The sequence below is a fragment of the Clupea harengus genome, chromosome 15 (assembly GCF_900700415.2).
Source record: "Clupea harengus chromosome 15, Ch_v2.0.2, whole genome shotgun sequence".
Lineage (NCBI taxonomy): Eukaryota > Metazoa > Chordata > Actinopteri > Clupeiformes > Clupeidae > Clupea > Clupea harengus.
Genome location: NC_045166.1, coordinates 18,227,410 through 18,242,409, shown reverse-complemented (window position 1 = coordinate 18,242,409; position 15,000 = coordinate 18,227,410). Strand labels below are relative to the sequence as shown.

General features: G+C 45.0%; 1 protein-coding gene across 9 annotated transcripts in view; it reads right to left on the bottom strand.

Moving 5' to 3' along the window:
* gphnb (gephyrin b) overlaps positions 1 to 15,000 on the bottom strand; it is a 95,481-nt gene that overhangs the window by 45,087 nt on the left and 35,394 nt on the right. For all 9 annotated transcript variants that reach the window (XM_031581389.2, XM_031581390.2, XM_031581392.2 and 6 more), the window contains exons 3-6: positions 8,498 to 8,555; positions 6,496 to 6,588; positions 5,029 to 5,123; positions 3,723 to 3,789 (exon numbers count right to left, since the gene is read on the bottom strand). In XM_031581389.2, coding sequence (XP_031437249.1) covers positions 3,723 to 3,789; positions 5,029 to 5,123; positions 6,496 to 6,588; positions 8,498 to 8,555 — 313 coding nt within the window. The remainder of the gene's footprint in view (positions 1 to 3,722; positions 3,790 to 5,028; positions 5,124 to 6,495; positions 6,589 to 8,497; positions 8,556 to 15,000) is intronic.

Below are 15,000 nucleotides of genomic sequence, written 5' to 3'. Positions count from 1 at the left end.
CCAGGACGTGGCACCACACACACACACACAGACCCAGCAACCCGTCAGAACTTTACAATACCGCACACAGTGCCACAGACCCGTCAGAACTTCACAGCACTGTACAGGGTACCTCACAACCCATTAGAACTTTACCGTACTGCACACAGTACCCACCAACTTATCACAACTTCAATTATTTCTATTTACATTCTAATTACTTTTAGCAGTTATTTCAACTTACAGTATATTTACGTTTGCTCATCTAGCAGACACTTTCATTGCATTTCATTTGTTTTTATTTACACTCGTATTTTTGTCATTTAGCAGATACTTTCGCCTCACAGAACTAATAACAATAAACCCAATCACACTTCCCTTATTTACACTATATTTACACATATATATTTAGCAATATGCTTTGACCACACTGACCTGTAGTCATCAAAATGTATAAATCTTGCATCACTTTCACCACACAAAACCAGAAACCATTAACCATTCATCTATTTCTGTTCAGTCATTTATTTCTACTCCATTCACTCAAATCCCTATTCACTTATTTCACAGTTAGAATTTCACATACATTTCACAACACAGACACAGTCACTCAATTTCAATACAGGTCAGTATAGGAGTAGTATAGATTTTATAAATGTGTTCACCCAGATAGTCGAACCACTAAACTTGGTGAGGTAAAAGTATCTTGTAATACAGTATATCATTTTGGGTAAAGCTATTTAACATTGTTTTTGACCTCAGTGAATTCTTGGACTTCTTGGTATGTATGGTTGTGATTTGTCCATTTTATACTGAACTGCATGATTTACCTAGGTGATTTGTATTCAGGTGAGTGAACCTGTACAACATTGTCATTATCAAATTGTGTCATTATCTTTTTACAGGATTTCTGAATGTGCTTCATAATGCCACGAATTTCAACCACATCAGGACATCAGATTTGAAACTGGGTCAGTGTGAGAAAGTCTTTCATCTTTTTGATGAATGTTTCACGACAGTGAATAATGTGAGCCCGCATTTTGGATGGATTACGAGCCGAGTTCATGTTAATTTGCCCCCCAGAGACGCCTGCCTGCTTCCTCGCCCATCCTCCGCCATCCGGGCCCCCACCCCCCCACCCCGCTCCACAATCCCCAGCGCTGTGACCTTGATGGACACCCTCAACTCCACCAGTCTTAACCCCTTACATGAATCTGCATCTGTATCTAAAGATCATTTCTGCATCTGAAGATCACTTCTGCATCTGAAGATTACTTCTGCATCTAAAGACCACTTCTGCATCTAACGATAACTACATGTCCTTAGTATGTGGATATACTATGTGTGTGCCATTGCTGGAATTTGTTTTGTATGAAGGATGCAAAATCAAAATGCACACAGCAACTAGTGCAAGTGATGCGTGGTGTGGTTGCTTTCTACACAGCTGAGTTGGTAGTCCCTGCAGGGCATGAAGGCCCTATGGATGAGGCCTGTTGTCCTATACGCAGAGGAGGCCCCGTAGCGATGGAGAGCCTGACCTTTAATCCTGTCTCTGTCCATCATAAGGTTCACCTGATGTGTGCGTATTTGGAAACATTCATGTGACATGTAAATGTCTACTATGCATTTTAAATCAACAAAGTGTTGTTTACATTCACATTTTGGCATCAACTCAAACTATGAGTGTCTTTGTGATGGCTGATGATGTCCCTATCGTTCCTTCTTGATAAAAACTACACAGCTTACCTTTAACTAGTTAGTTTGCATTCAAATTGACTCATTCAATACAGATTTCCATCAATTAGCTACACAGGGAGCCAATATAGACAGTTTAATCCATATTTAATCTGTTTTCTGATGCCAAACATGTCTTCCGCGCTCCACGGATTACCGTTTGATGCCTACTGAGCATTCAGACACCCTACCGATTGTGACATACTGCTTTTGGCACACTATATAGTAAGGAAGTACGAGTTTGGCGCACTATATAGTAAGGAAGTATTCGGATGCACTCCATGAGTTCAAATCTGGGAGTGTATCACACAGACAGTTTTTCCACAACACCTCTCCTTGACTCTGGCAATGCCTTTAGAAGAGTTACACTGAATCTAACCAAACAGCTTATTCAGCTCCCTTTCCGCATTGAAGAATTTTGTGGTGAGTGGTTGGATGTTGGAGGCTCTCTCTGAGATGAGATACCCCCGGGCATCCCACGCCTGTGTCTGGAGCTGCACCTCAAACAGACAGCTCAGTCTCCAGGGGGAGAGGCAGAGCTCACACCTGCACCGATCGGAGGTGACGGGGTCCTGAGCTGAGTCAGAGGTGACCCTCAAATACGCCCGCGCCAAAATAAAGAAATAAAGAAAGAAATAAAACTGAAAACACCCTTGAGGGGAGATGAAACATATATCAGACGATTGAATGCTTCAACCCACAGATGTGTGCTATATTTAAGCATTTGTGTGTATGTCTGTGTGTGTGTGTGTCTGTGTGTGTGTGTGTGTATGTCTGTGTGTGTATGTCTGTGTGTGTGCACACATATTTACTTGTTTGTGTGCATCTGTATCTACGTGTGTGCTACTGTGAATGTAGTGTCTGCATGTATGTGTGTTAATGTATGCGTGCTGGCTTGTCTACTGCAAGAATGTGTGTCCATGTGTGTATATTTAACAGCAAGCTTGCGGTTGCCGTCTAATATGAATACATAAAAAATGCTGACTGTTAGGGAAAGACTTCCTTTAATCACAGTTCAGGGCACAGTGATATGGCAACCTCAGGATTACTGCCCAGAGGCTGGGTCCTTGGTTACATGTAGAGGGTGGATAAAAACTACACATACATTCTACTGACAGGTGGGCTCTGCTGTTCTTTGATCATGGTGAGGGTTCTATGCTTTGATCAGGGCTGTGAACTACGAGTATCTTTGGGTTTTAGACTGTACATATTCAGATTCAGATTCAGGACCTTGAGTTCTAGGGTAGTTCCTAAATCTTTGAATAGCACAATCTCATTTCTAATCCTTGGGTTCCCCTGTTAGGAACTATGTTTTACATTCTGGGTTCCTGGGTTTGGACTTCAAGCTTCCATTTACATGTATTCATTTGGCTTCTATCCTAAGCATCTTATAACTGAGGAACAACCATCAAGCCAAAGTAAGTTAGAACAGAACTCTTAGTTCCTAGGCTTTGGGTTCTGAAGTTTGTGTTTAGGTTCTTGCCTCTGAGTGAGAAGAGTTTGGCTGTGAGCTGGTCAGCGTGACACTAATATGCAGGCGAGTGGACAGTCGGGCCATAATTGATTGAAAAAAAAAATAATGAAATCAATAAGGAGAGATGGAATAGTAACGAGACAGAGACAGATGGGTGGCCAACAGGATGGATCCGGAGAGAGAGAGAGAGGGTGAGAGAGAGAGAGAGAGCGAGAGGAAGAGTAAGAGTGGGAGAGAGAGAGATTGATGAATAGTGTATATGGTACAGATAGGGAAGAGATGGAAAGAGGAGAGGTAAGCTAGTGAATGTGAGAGGGTGAACAGAGGAGAGGTAAGCTAGTGAATGTGAGAGGGTGAACAGAGGAGAGGTAAGCTAGTGAATGTGAGAGGGTGAACAGTGTAAAGAGAGGAACACCAGCAAATGATGTGACAAGAAAGACATAAGAGCGAGAAAGACAGGCAGAATTCTGAGTAAATGTGTGTGTGTGTGTGTGTGTGTGTGTGTGTGTGTGTGTGTGTGTGTTGTGCGCTTTACCTGTGAGCCCTTCTTGCTCCCAGGTAAGTTGATGATGAGTGTTTTCCCGCGGATACCACACACTGGTCTGTAAAGACACACACACACGCACGCACACGCACACACACACACACACACACACACACACACACACACACACACACACACACACACACACACACACAAACAAAACGAAGCTGGTGAGAGTTGACCCACATCAGTTGGACAGGTCTTTTCATGGGCCAAATGTCACATGACTCAGAGCCGAGCCAGGAGTGACACACAGCACTGGCAGCAGGGGGTGGGGGGTGGGGTGGGGGGACAGGCCCCTCATGACTGGAGTCATCAGCGCACCGGAGCTCAAACACACTACACTTGAGTCTCAGCCTGCTCTTAGCAGGAGGGCAAAACAGAGAGACCAAAAGAGAGAAGGAGAGAGAGAGAGAGAGACATAAAGAAAGACAGAGAGAAAGAGAAAGAGAGATGACATAGACCAGAGAAGAGAGAACACACAGTAGCTTTGTACAAAACTATATATTACTATTATATATAAAACTATGATATTGTGCAAAGACATTTCTTTTGATTTTTGATGTAAAATAGAAGCATAGGCAGGCATGTGTCTACACACTGAATGTTCATTGTAAGTGTAGTTGCAGGCTTGGAGCTGGAGAGATGTGTAAATGTATTTGTGAGAATCTCACGTGGATATCCCCAAGTGAGACATTGGAGGCGCGTGCACATGTGTGTGTGGTGTGCGCATGTGTGTGTGTGGTGTGTATGTGTGTGTGTGTGTGTGTGTGTGTGGTGTGCATGCGTGATTAAAAAACCCACATAAATAACAAGGTATTAGTCAGTATGAGTTATTATAGGAAGCCTCAGGCAGTAGGCAGAAGCTTGGATTGTATAATGACTGCAAACAATATTTGGATGTTGTTATGGATGTGTGTGCGTGTGTGTGCATGTGTTTCTGACATCTCACCTGGACAGCATAGTATGCCCAGTGGCGTGTGTGTGTGTGTGTGTGTGTGTGTGTGTGTGTGTGTGTGTGTGTGTGTGTGTGTGTGCGTGTGTGGCTTCTCACCGTGACAGCATGCCCAGTGGTGTGTGTGTGTGTGCGTGTGTGTGTGTGTGTGTGTGTGTGTGTGTATGAGTGTGTGGCTTCTCACCTGGACAGCATGCCCAGTTGTCTCTGTGTGTGTGTGTGTGTGTGTGTGTGTGTGTGTGTGTGTGTGTGTGTGTGTGTGTGTGTGTGTGTGTGGCTTCTCACCTGGACAGCGTGCCCAGTGATCTCTGTGTGTGTGTGCGTTTGTGTGTGGCTTCTCACCTGGACAGCATGCCCAGTGGAGTGACATTGAGCGAACCCATCAGCATGGCCAGAGACATGCCTGGGGCCTCACGCTCGATCACGTCTTTAGTGGCCTGAGAGAGAGAGAGAGAGAGAGAGCGAGAGAGAGAGGGAGAGAGAGAGGGAGAGAGAGAAGAGAACAGAGGAAAAGATAAAGGAATCGAGAAAAGACAGTGGCCATTTCCATTTGGTTTTAAATAAACTTAGAATACAAACAACAGGCAACAGAGCAGTAGTCAAGAGAACAATATGAGAGCAAACAAGCATGGTTGAAAATGTAATTCCTACATCCATGGCACTTCAAACATACTCTAGCTTACTGAGGGATGAGCGAGAGAGTCAGAGGAAGAACTAGAGGGCACAAGAGAGAGAGAGAGAGAGAGAGAGAGAGAGAGGGGGAGAGAGGGAGAGAGAGAGATAGAGAGAGATAGAGAGAGAGAAGAGTGAGAATCCTGAGGAGAAATAGAAGATAACTGCAGAAAGCAGATTTGTGAGAAGGCCCTGAGGGAGTGTGTGTGAGAGAGGGGAATAAACATGATTAAGGAAATAAGATTTGATTGGTAATATAAAAGTAATGGGGGCGGGGGGGTTGTGTGTGTGTATGTGTATGTGTGTGTGTGTGTGTGTGGTGTGTGTGTGTGTGTGTGTGTGTGTGTGTGTGTGTGTGTGTGTGTGCGCACCCGTGCGTGTGTGTGTAATAAACCCCATTAGAAAATGAAAACTCTGAAACTCTCATATGCATGCTAGCCACCCCCGCCACACACACACACACACACACACACACACACACACACACACACCACACACACACACACACAGACACACACACAGACACAGACACAGACACAGACACAGACACAGACACAGACACACACACACACACACACACACACAGACAATGCCCTCAAGCAGGAGTGGTCTTCCATTGTCTTACCAAAATCTCGAGACAGCAAATAACATAATAACCACATGATTAAGCCAACATCAAAACAAACATCATCACTAATTACAAACACAGGGGAGGAGAGGGGGACCTGTCGAGCTAAGCCGCCATTTTGGATCTAAGGACACAGTCATGCTCCTGGCCATCAGGAATCAGGCAACTGGGATAAATTGTTGGAAATTCAGTTTGAACTAATCCTTGGTGATTAGTGAACAGCTCTGTGTCCATAAGGGGTTGAGGGAGACTGAGAGTGTTGAACCTGAAAAGGCTCTACTCATGAGAAAAATGAGCGGCCTCAATAGTGAGACAGAGCGAGAACAGTGTCTCACAGTCTTTTAGTTCTCGTGATGTGATGAGCGTGAATTGCTGTTTGGTTGATCATCCCAATAAAAGTTCTCTCTCCCTCCCTCTCTCTTCCTCTCTTCCTCTCTCTCTTTCTCTCTCTCTCTGTCTCTCTCTTCTTGTTTTGTGTGAGAGTGTGATGGAGTGTGGTGGGTGTGCACCTCAGGAGTGACGTCTCGCGGGGCGAAGCCGGTGCCCCCGGTGGTCAAGATGAGATTCAGCTCTTTCTCATCGCACCAGTCCACCAGGGTTTCCTACACACACACACACACACACACGCACATGCACACACACACGCACACGCACACGCACACGCACACACATGCACGAACACACACACACGCTCACACATGCACACAAGAAAGAAGCAGTTACAAACAAAAACACACATACAGTCTCTCTCAAATTTAAATTCAAATTCAAAAGTGCTTTATTGGCATAACAAATAGGTACTTGTATTGCCAAAGCAGTCATTGCATACAGGACAAGAAATCTGAACATACACCACACATATACATCAACAAATACAAGAAGTCAGAACACGTATGTATACAGAATCAGAACTACAATACACAGGGGCAGGATGTGCCTCTCTGTCTCTCTCTAAATGATATCACAATGTGAGACATTTGAGGAAAGGTTTGTTTGTGTGATCAGTACAACCCCAGGTTGTGTGTGTGCGCGTGCGTGCGTGCGAATACGCAGGTGTGTGTGTGTGTGTGTGTGTGTGTGTGTGTGTTTGTCCAGGTCATTCACTGTCCCTCAGGTTGTGGCATGTTGATACATATTGAGCAGTAAGATATACGTTTCTTTCTCCTAGGAGTGTTTTAAGTGTCATTTAGCCCTTTGAAATCTGACAATTCTGAGTTGAAGTTACTCCTTAGGTCAGTTAGTGCATCTCTGTCTCAACCTCACCTGTCAAACAGTGACCACATAATCTGTTTTTCTTTTGGTTGCTTCCTTTTTCGATTGCCAATTTGTGGTCACTTAGCCTGTTGGTTAGGGTCTGTCTCTGCTTTCTGTCTTTGACACTAGAGCGATACTCTGCCAATTCCTACCCTCTGTTTAGGGCCAGATAACATTCTATTCTACTTTGGTTTTTAGTTTCTTCTTTTAAATGTTCCAAATAGGTTCCTTTATATTGCGTTATAATTTGACTTACTCTGATTGGTGTCTGGAAAACAGTGTTCTGGTGAGAGTGGTTAGAGCGTGTTTTTGGGGGCAGTTGGTCTCAGCACCCGCTGACCCGATGTGCTGAATGACACTATCAAATATTTTAAGCCAGATTTTCAAATTGGAATTTGTAACATTTCTTATAACAACTGCATTTATGGCTCTTTGAGCTATTTCTTTTAGTGCATTCACTGCCATGTTGAAACTCCCTGATGCAGTTATGGTTACACCAAGGTAGGTTTAGTCATGCAGTGTTCAATGACATGATTATTCATAGTGAACTGGTGTTTGTTGCCTTGACAATCTGTCGGAATTGGGAATTGTAACTAATATGTAAGGCTTTGTTGTGCGGTTGGAAATGTTTTTATTTGCTACTTTTCTCAGGTCTTTTCTGATGGTCTTGCGTTCATGATCAAACCATTTGTCAGCATTTTGTCTTTTAACAGGTTTTTGTTTTATAATGTCAGCTTTAATAGCTGCCTTATGAAATAACATATTGATATCATGAATGGCTTTGTTTACACCCTCTCTGTTAGGGACATGTTTGTTCTGGTCATTGTGTAATTCATCAGATCAGGTGAGTTTAAGGCCATGATGAATTTGTCTCCACTGTCTGGAGCCCATCTGTAAGCAGGATTTAACTTATACAGTTTACGGTTTTACAGGGTTCTCTTTTTGTGTCTCTCTCTGTCTCTGTCTCTGTCTCTGTCTCTGTCTCTGTCTCTGTCTCTGTCTCTGTCTCTGTCTCTGTCTCTGTCTCTGTCTCTGTCTCTGTCTCTGTCTCTGTCTCTGTCTCTGTCTCTCTGTCAAACACACTCACATACATACACAGACACCTGGGCTTCTGTATAGAGGAATGTATCTATTCTTGTTTTAATTATTTCATTTCATCAGTCTGGGATCCCCGTGCAGAATCAACACTCCCAGCAGTGTAGCTCCAGGTGAGCACTGGTGCTGCTCAAATGCTCACAGGCTGTTCCCAGAGCTCACCTTAATCTCGTCAATCTCATCAGGGACGATTTTATACGCTGAGATTGTTCCTCCCAGCCTGTCAGAGAAAAGACACACAAGAAAAAACAACAACATTAAACATGAAAGTGACATTACACTCCTGTGGTTCAGCTGGTAAGGGGCTAACAACACCAAGGTCATGGGGTTAGACACCCAAGGAGTGCCCAAACTGAAGTAAATGTGTATCTGTACAACACTATAAGCCGCTTTGGATAACAGCCTCTGTTAAAATGAGTAAATGTATTTGAGAACATTCATGACCTGCCTCTAATGAATTCTGAAGCACATGGTATGTTTTGTCCTTTTGAATATTGATCTCTGTTGGTTTTGTTTTGTGTGATTTTGCTCTGTGTGGAGGGCAGTTAGGTGCGTGCATGTGTGTGTGTCATTGAACGTGCCTCAATGAGAAAGGACTTCTCTGGGATGGACTCTCAAGGGGAGAGAGGAGCAAGGACTCATGAGCAGAAACACAGGCAGCTACACAAGGCCCTCTACTGGCTTCATCATGCAACAACATGCAGAGGAGCGAAGGGAGAGAGATTCAGAAAGAGGGGGAACGAGAGAGAGGGGAGTGTCAGAGCGAGTGAGAGTTGAGAAGGATATGGAGAAAATGTATATGAAAAAAGGATAGAAAGATAGATAGAAAGAAAGACACCCAGTGAGAAAGACACTGGGCAGCGAGGCAGACTGATAGGGGGTTCGAGAAAGAGGGAGAGAGAGAGAGAGAGAGGGAGGGGAAAAACCCCAGTTCAAGGTGAAGAACTGCACAGACACATCTTATGTAAGCTTTTTTGTGTGTTCTATTTTTGGGAGACAACTGCATCATGTTTCCCTTCTGCGACAGCCACTAACATTCATGATACCCCCCTTCACACACACACACACACACACACAGACATTTCTACACACAAACATAGTAACACATTTAAGTACACACATTTACATTCATATACATTCCCAAGGATATCTCTCTCTCTCTCTCTCTCTGTTACACACACACACACACACAAATACTTAAATATAGCACATTTCTAAGAAAAAGTGCTCTGCCTACATTTATATGGTTTTGAAAAAAAACCAAGGTAAGTAACACCTCAGGAGAGGCAGTTGGGCTGAGCTGAGTGGTGTGTGTTCAATCGGGCGTGCCTGATGACTTTCTGTGTAACGGCATATTTATACCCACAAGAGCGGAGGAGAAGATGGGGGGAGCACAAGTGGAGAAAACTAGAGGAGACAGGGAGTGTATGAAAAAAAGAATAAGAGGTAGAAGTGTGAAGGTATGCAATATGCAGAGGGGGTGGGGAGGGAAGTCCCTCTTAAGATGGAGGAAGAGAGACGAGGGAGAGGCCCGATCCAACAGAATCTGGGTACAATTGACAATCTGAAGTCAATGTAAAAACTACAAGCATAGTGGACTGAACTGAATAACTAGAGTTGAACTACGTTACCCAGAATCCAACTGTGAGGTCAATCAAGAAAAGTAGCTTTCTAAGTGGGTAAAAAAAAGAGAGTGAATTCTTTAAGACATTTCATTCCTCCTGCTATTCCTGGCGAGATCATGCTCTTGTCTGGTCCTGTGAAATGTCCCCTTTTTGTGAATTCTAACTTCGCTGTTTGCCACTTGTAATGGAACTCGGCTCAACACAAACAGCCAGGGCTCTTTCCCCCGCCTGGTTTCCAAGGAAACCACTTTTAGTCGGAGACCTGCCTGGCTCGCCACGAATGAGTTGTTGCCAGAGTGCACGTCATTGTGCACAAGGGGATACCATGTTTTCGGGAGCCCCAGAAGTGTGTGTGTGTGTGTGTGTGTGTGTGTGTGTGTGTTGTATGTGTTGTGGTGGTGTACATGCTAAGGGTAGATGCCTCTGAGCATTGCTGGGTCTGCTCATCTGGTTGGGGAGACACAGGACGTCGAGTGGACTGAGTGCGTTCTCATGTCCACAATACTCCTTGGGGCTTTGCACTGCATCACCCAGTTTAGTAGTTTGCACATAAAAGACGGCACACAGCCCTTATTGGATTCATGTTCCCATGGTTTTCTGATACACATTTTGATTTTTTTTTAAAGATGCAACAAGGTGCATTGAACCAGTCTCCTATACAGAACTCCATGGTTCGTTCCCAAAAAGGTTATCTCAATTGGTAATGGTAATCTTGATGAAAACTTTGCTTTCAGTTACTTTTATCAAGGTAACTTTAATCCAAATGTGTGTACCCTGTACCAAAGTCTAAAAAAAACAGAGCTACCATACACCTTTCCAGCCTCTTCTACATACCCTGGTGTAAACAAACCATGTTTCATTTCTGTGGATGTGCCACAACAGTCTTGTTTGTACATTTCTATTTCTACCCGCTCCACTTCTTCTGCCCAACAACACAGAGCCGGGTCACAGAGCCGAAACCAGAACTCTTGTTTTGTGGCTGAGACATCAGCAGTGGAGACTGAACATCAGGAGTGGAGACTGAACATCAGTAGTGGAGACTGGGCTGGGATATCAGGAGTGGAGACTGGGCTGGGATATCAGGAGTGGAGACTGGGCTGGGTCCCACTGACTGTGTGGAGATGAGCCACCCAACTGCTGACCGGAGCGCTTAGAGGAGTCTAAAGACCGCTGGCACAATATCGCTGCCTCTTCTTCTCTCTCTCTTTCTCCATATCTCTCTTTCTCTCTATCATGCATCCTCTCTCTGTCTCTCTCTCTCTCTCTCTCTTTCCCTCTGTCTTCTTCCTTCATGTTTCATTCACTCTCTTTTCTTCCCCCCGCCTTTTTTTCTCCCACCCCTCCACCCCATCCACCTCCCTCAGCTCCTTCTCTCTCTCTCTCCACTCCTCTCTCTTCTCCCACTTCCTTCCTCTTTTCTTTCTCTCTCATTCCCTCCCTCCCATCACCTCTCTCTCTCCCCTCCTCCACAGCCTGTGGTTGACTTATGGCCTGGTGAGGGAGTTACGTTGCAGATGGAGGCTGCCACAGCCCAAGCAGAAAACACGGCCACTCTGGGCGCTCGCCCCGACCAGGATATAAATAACAGACAAGTGAGGGAGAGGGAGAGAGAGAGAGAGAGAGAAGGAGATGGAAGAAGAGATGGGATAGAGAGGGAGGGGGAGAGAAAGAGGGGAGGAGGAAAGATAAGGTAGACGAGAGAGAGAGAGGAGAGAGAAAATGGGTAGACTGAGAAAGGAGATGGGTGAAAGCATATGGCGTAAGTGGTGTGAGGGTGGGGGCAACGCATGTGTGTGAAATGAAAACGGTGTATGTGTTTAATAAAAAAACACAGAGACAGTAAGAGATGTGTGTGTGTGGATGTGTGCGCATGCCTTAAATTGTGTGTGCGTATGTGCGTGTGTGTACGGACATGCTTAGGTATGGACCTCTTTATCCTCTGCCACCGCCTCTCTCTCTTTCTCTTTCTCTTTACGCATGTAGAGTATGCATGTGAAGGTGTGTTTGTATGTTGACTGAAGCCCATCCCCACCTTTCTCCTTTTCTCTCTCCATCTCTCTTCCGTCCCCTCTCTCTCCCTCTCCGCCCCCCCTCTCTCTCGCTAAACATCTCTCTCTCTTTCTCCCTCCCTCCTTCCATACCTCTCTCTTGCCTGTGCCACACATGTGCACGTCAGAACTGGGCAGATGTGCTGTTCTGGGCCACCACCGTAATGAGAGCCATCTGCTCCTGTGATTCAATTAATAATGCAGACCCTTTGTGCTATGTCTTAGCAGACCCACTCACGACCACTACAGCGGGATAGAAACAGAGAGAGAGAGAGAGGGAAGGGGGGAGGAGAGAGGGATGATGGAAAGACAGAGAGGGGAGAAAGGAAAGAGTGGGAAGGACCTTGAGAGACAGTAAGAGCAAGTGGAGGGGAAGAGGAGAGTAAGAGGAGGGGGGAGAGAGAGAGAGGAAGGGAGGGAGGGGAAATAAAGGGGGAAGAATGAGGGAGATGGTAAGAGGGAATGAGAGGGTGGCGGAGAGTGAAGGAGAGAGAGTGAGAGAGTGAGAGAGAGAGATGGTGCGAGCGGGAGAGGCCCCTCGGATTCAGTCTTGGCTGGTAAGGGGACCCCAGAGATGAGGCTGGGAAGAGAGCCGTTCCACTCTTTTTCTCCTCACTCACTCCCTTCAATCCTCTCCTTCTCCTTGCCTCTCTTCTTCTGATAGAAGAGGAGAAGCATACTGGGTTTGTTTCGTTGTAATCTCTAATGTTGGAGAGGGTGCTTGCCGTACTGACACAGACAACCACAACAGAGAGACTACAGTCAAAAATGGTGGTTGAGCACTACACACACACTACACACACACTACACACTCCGCACTGCATACAGAGACACAGCGTCACAAATAGATTGGGAAATACTGACAGGACTATTACACAGAATGGACTGCGCACACATGACTGCATACAATGAAAATAGTATTTAAGGGCCAATAGACAAACAGAAACAGGACAATAAACAAATAGATAGAGAGATAGATAGATAGATAGATAGATATATAGATAGATAGATAGATAGATAGATAGAGAGAAAGAAAAGGAAAACAAGAGATGACGAGGAGACAAAAGACAAAGGATAAGAGACAAACTATCTGGAGCACATCTTCACTTAAAGGTGACAAAGGACAGTGGGCTCCTTGGGATTGTATTTTAGGTCACTGATAGCTACAACCGCAGCCTGGGTATGGACATACTCCACAGAGCACAGAGCCAAGCCCTGCGTCCCACGAGCCTAACGTGAAGACCCACTCTCCGCTCTTAGCAAAGTCAAAAGCATCATTAGCCAATCAAGCCCAAGCCCTATTCCTGTAATAGACCTTCCTGATGAATATCTGTCACTGATTTGCCTCCAAAAAAGCATTTGTGTGTGTGTGTGTGTGTGTGTGTGTGTGTGTTTTGTGACGCATGCGACCATCTTGTTTTACATAACAAAGTCAAACCAGATCATGGCCTCCTTTGAAACACGACCGCACCTGAAGCCTGCCCAGCTAATTAAGTCAATTGAAATTCATCAAAGAAATTAGCTGGTAGAACCAATTACCCATCTGGGTTACTATAACATCCAGTTTTCTGACTGTTGCCTCTCAAGTTAACCCAAATGTCAGTGTGTCATGGAATATATATTTCCTATACATTCTGAATGTATCTCCCATATCCTTTGTAGAATTCTGATTGTATAACCAGGATTCAGCATTCCTTTTTTGTCATCTGCAGTCCAGTTCAGTGTTAGCCTAACTAATTACGGTATGTAGTTTCTGGCTACATCATTTTTTCATCGCCACAGTAGCCCAGACTATAAGTTAAATGAACACTTCTTACCAGTCATAGAATGGCCCTGTGAGAACCTCTCGGTTCCATGTGCTGTGGCGCTGAGCATCCTCAACCACAGGCTGATCATAATGCATAATGCAACCCCACACTGTGTCCATATGCATCTCCTCTCCCAGGTAGTCCATGTGTCCCCCTTATCATCTCTGCTACAGACGAGTGTAGCACATCTTTTCCATTTCCTCCCGCTAGCGACTGATGTCACACACGCTCACCTCCATTAGCGCTCATCCACAGTGGCATATAGTAGAGGGGGATGGACACAGAGGAGAAGTGAATTTGGCGACCTTGGTGTCGTTAATGCCTACTATTCTAGTTGAGCTCCGAATATAGCACACCAGTATAGCTCACCTCCCCCTTCCCCCACCACCACCAACTGATGCTTGCACCGTGGTACAGGCTTTTCCGAGTTCCTTTAAACCAGCAAAGTGTTGCCACCTCCACTGGAGTGTGTCTTCCCAAGGCTCAAAGTGTAACGTAGCAAAGCATATTATCTTCCAGTCCAACCATCCCATTGTAGCTTAGCATATTCTGCCCTGGCACCTCTACAGCAGCCTGATCTAGTTCAATTTTCCCATTCATTCCCACTGTGGCTGAATGGGAGCTCTCAGTGTGTACTCTATAGTCTACCAGAAGACAGTTCCTCGGCTTGACTTGACTGAGGAATGCCTAACGGTTCCTTTAAGGGCTTTTATAGTTTCTTCTTAATTTCTAGATTTTCTTAACTGACTGCCAGAAAAGGGCTCTTCAGCAAACCTGGCACAGGGGTTAGATTTAAGTAGTTAAAGAACTCTTCAAAGTTTACCAATGGTTCTTCACCCAAAAGCTGAAAAGGATTTAAACAGGATCCTAACAGTGAAGCCTTTGTTCCATCTATTGAAGTAAGTTCAAGAAGGTTATCAACAGTTCATTGCTACAAAACCCACAGCTGATAGGTATTCTACAAAAGGTTCAGAGGAACTTTTACACATTTCCTTCCAAACAACCCTGTTCCAGTAAGGCTTAGCGTATCGTGCTTTTCTTCTTCTCTCTTCTCCGAGTACTCCTCGGTGAGGGGTGGTGAGGGGAGGCGTGTCCCAGAGAGGTGTAGTGATGCTGGGGGGTGTGGTGGCGGTGACTGGCTGTCTGGCTGCTCGTCTGGAGGTCTGGCGGGCCGCTCTCTTTCT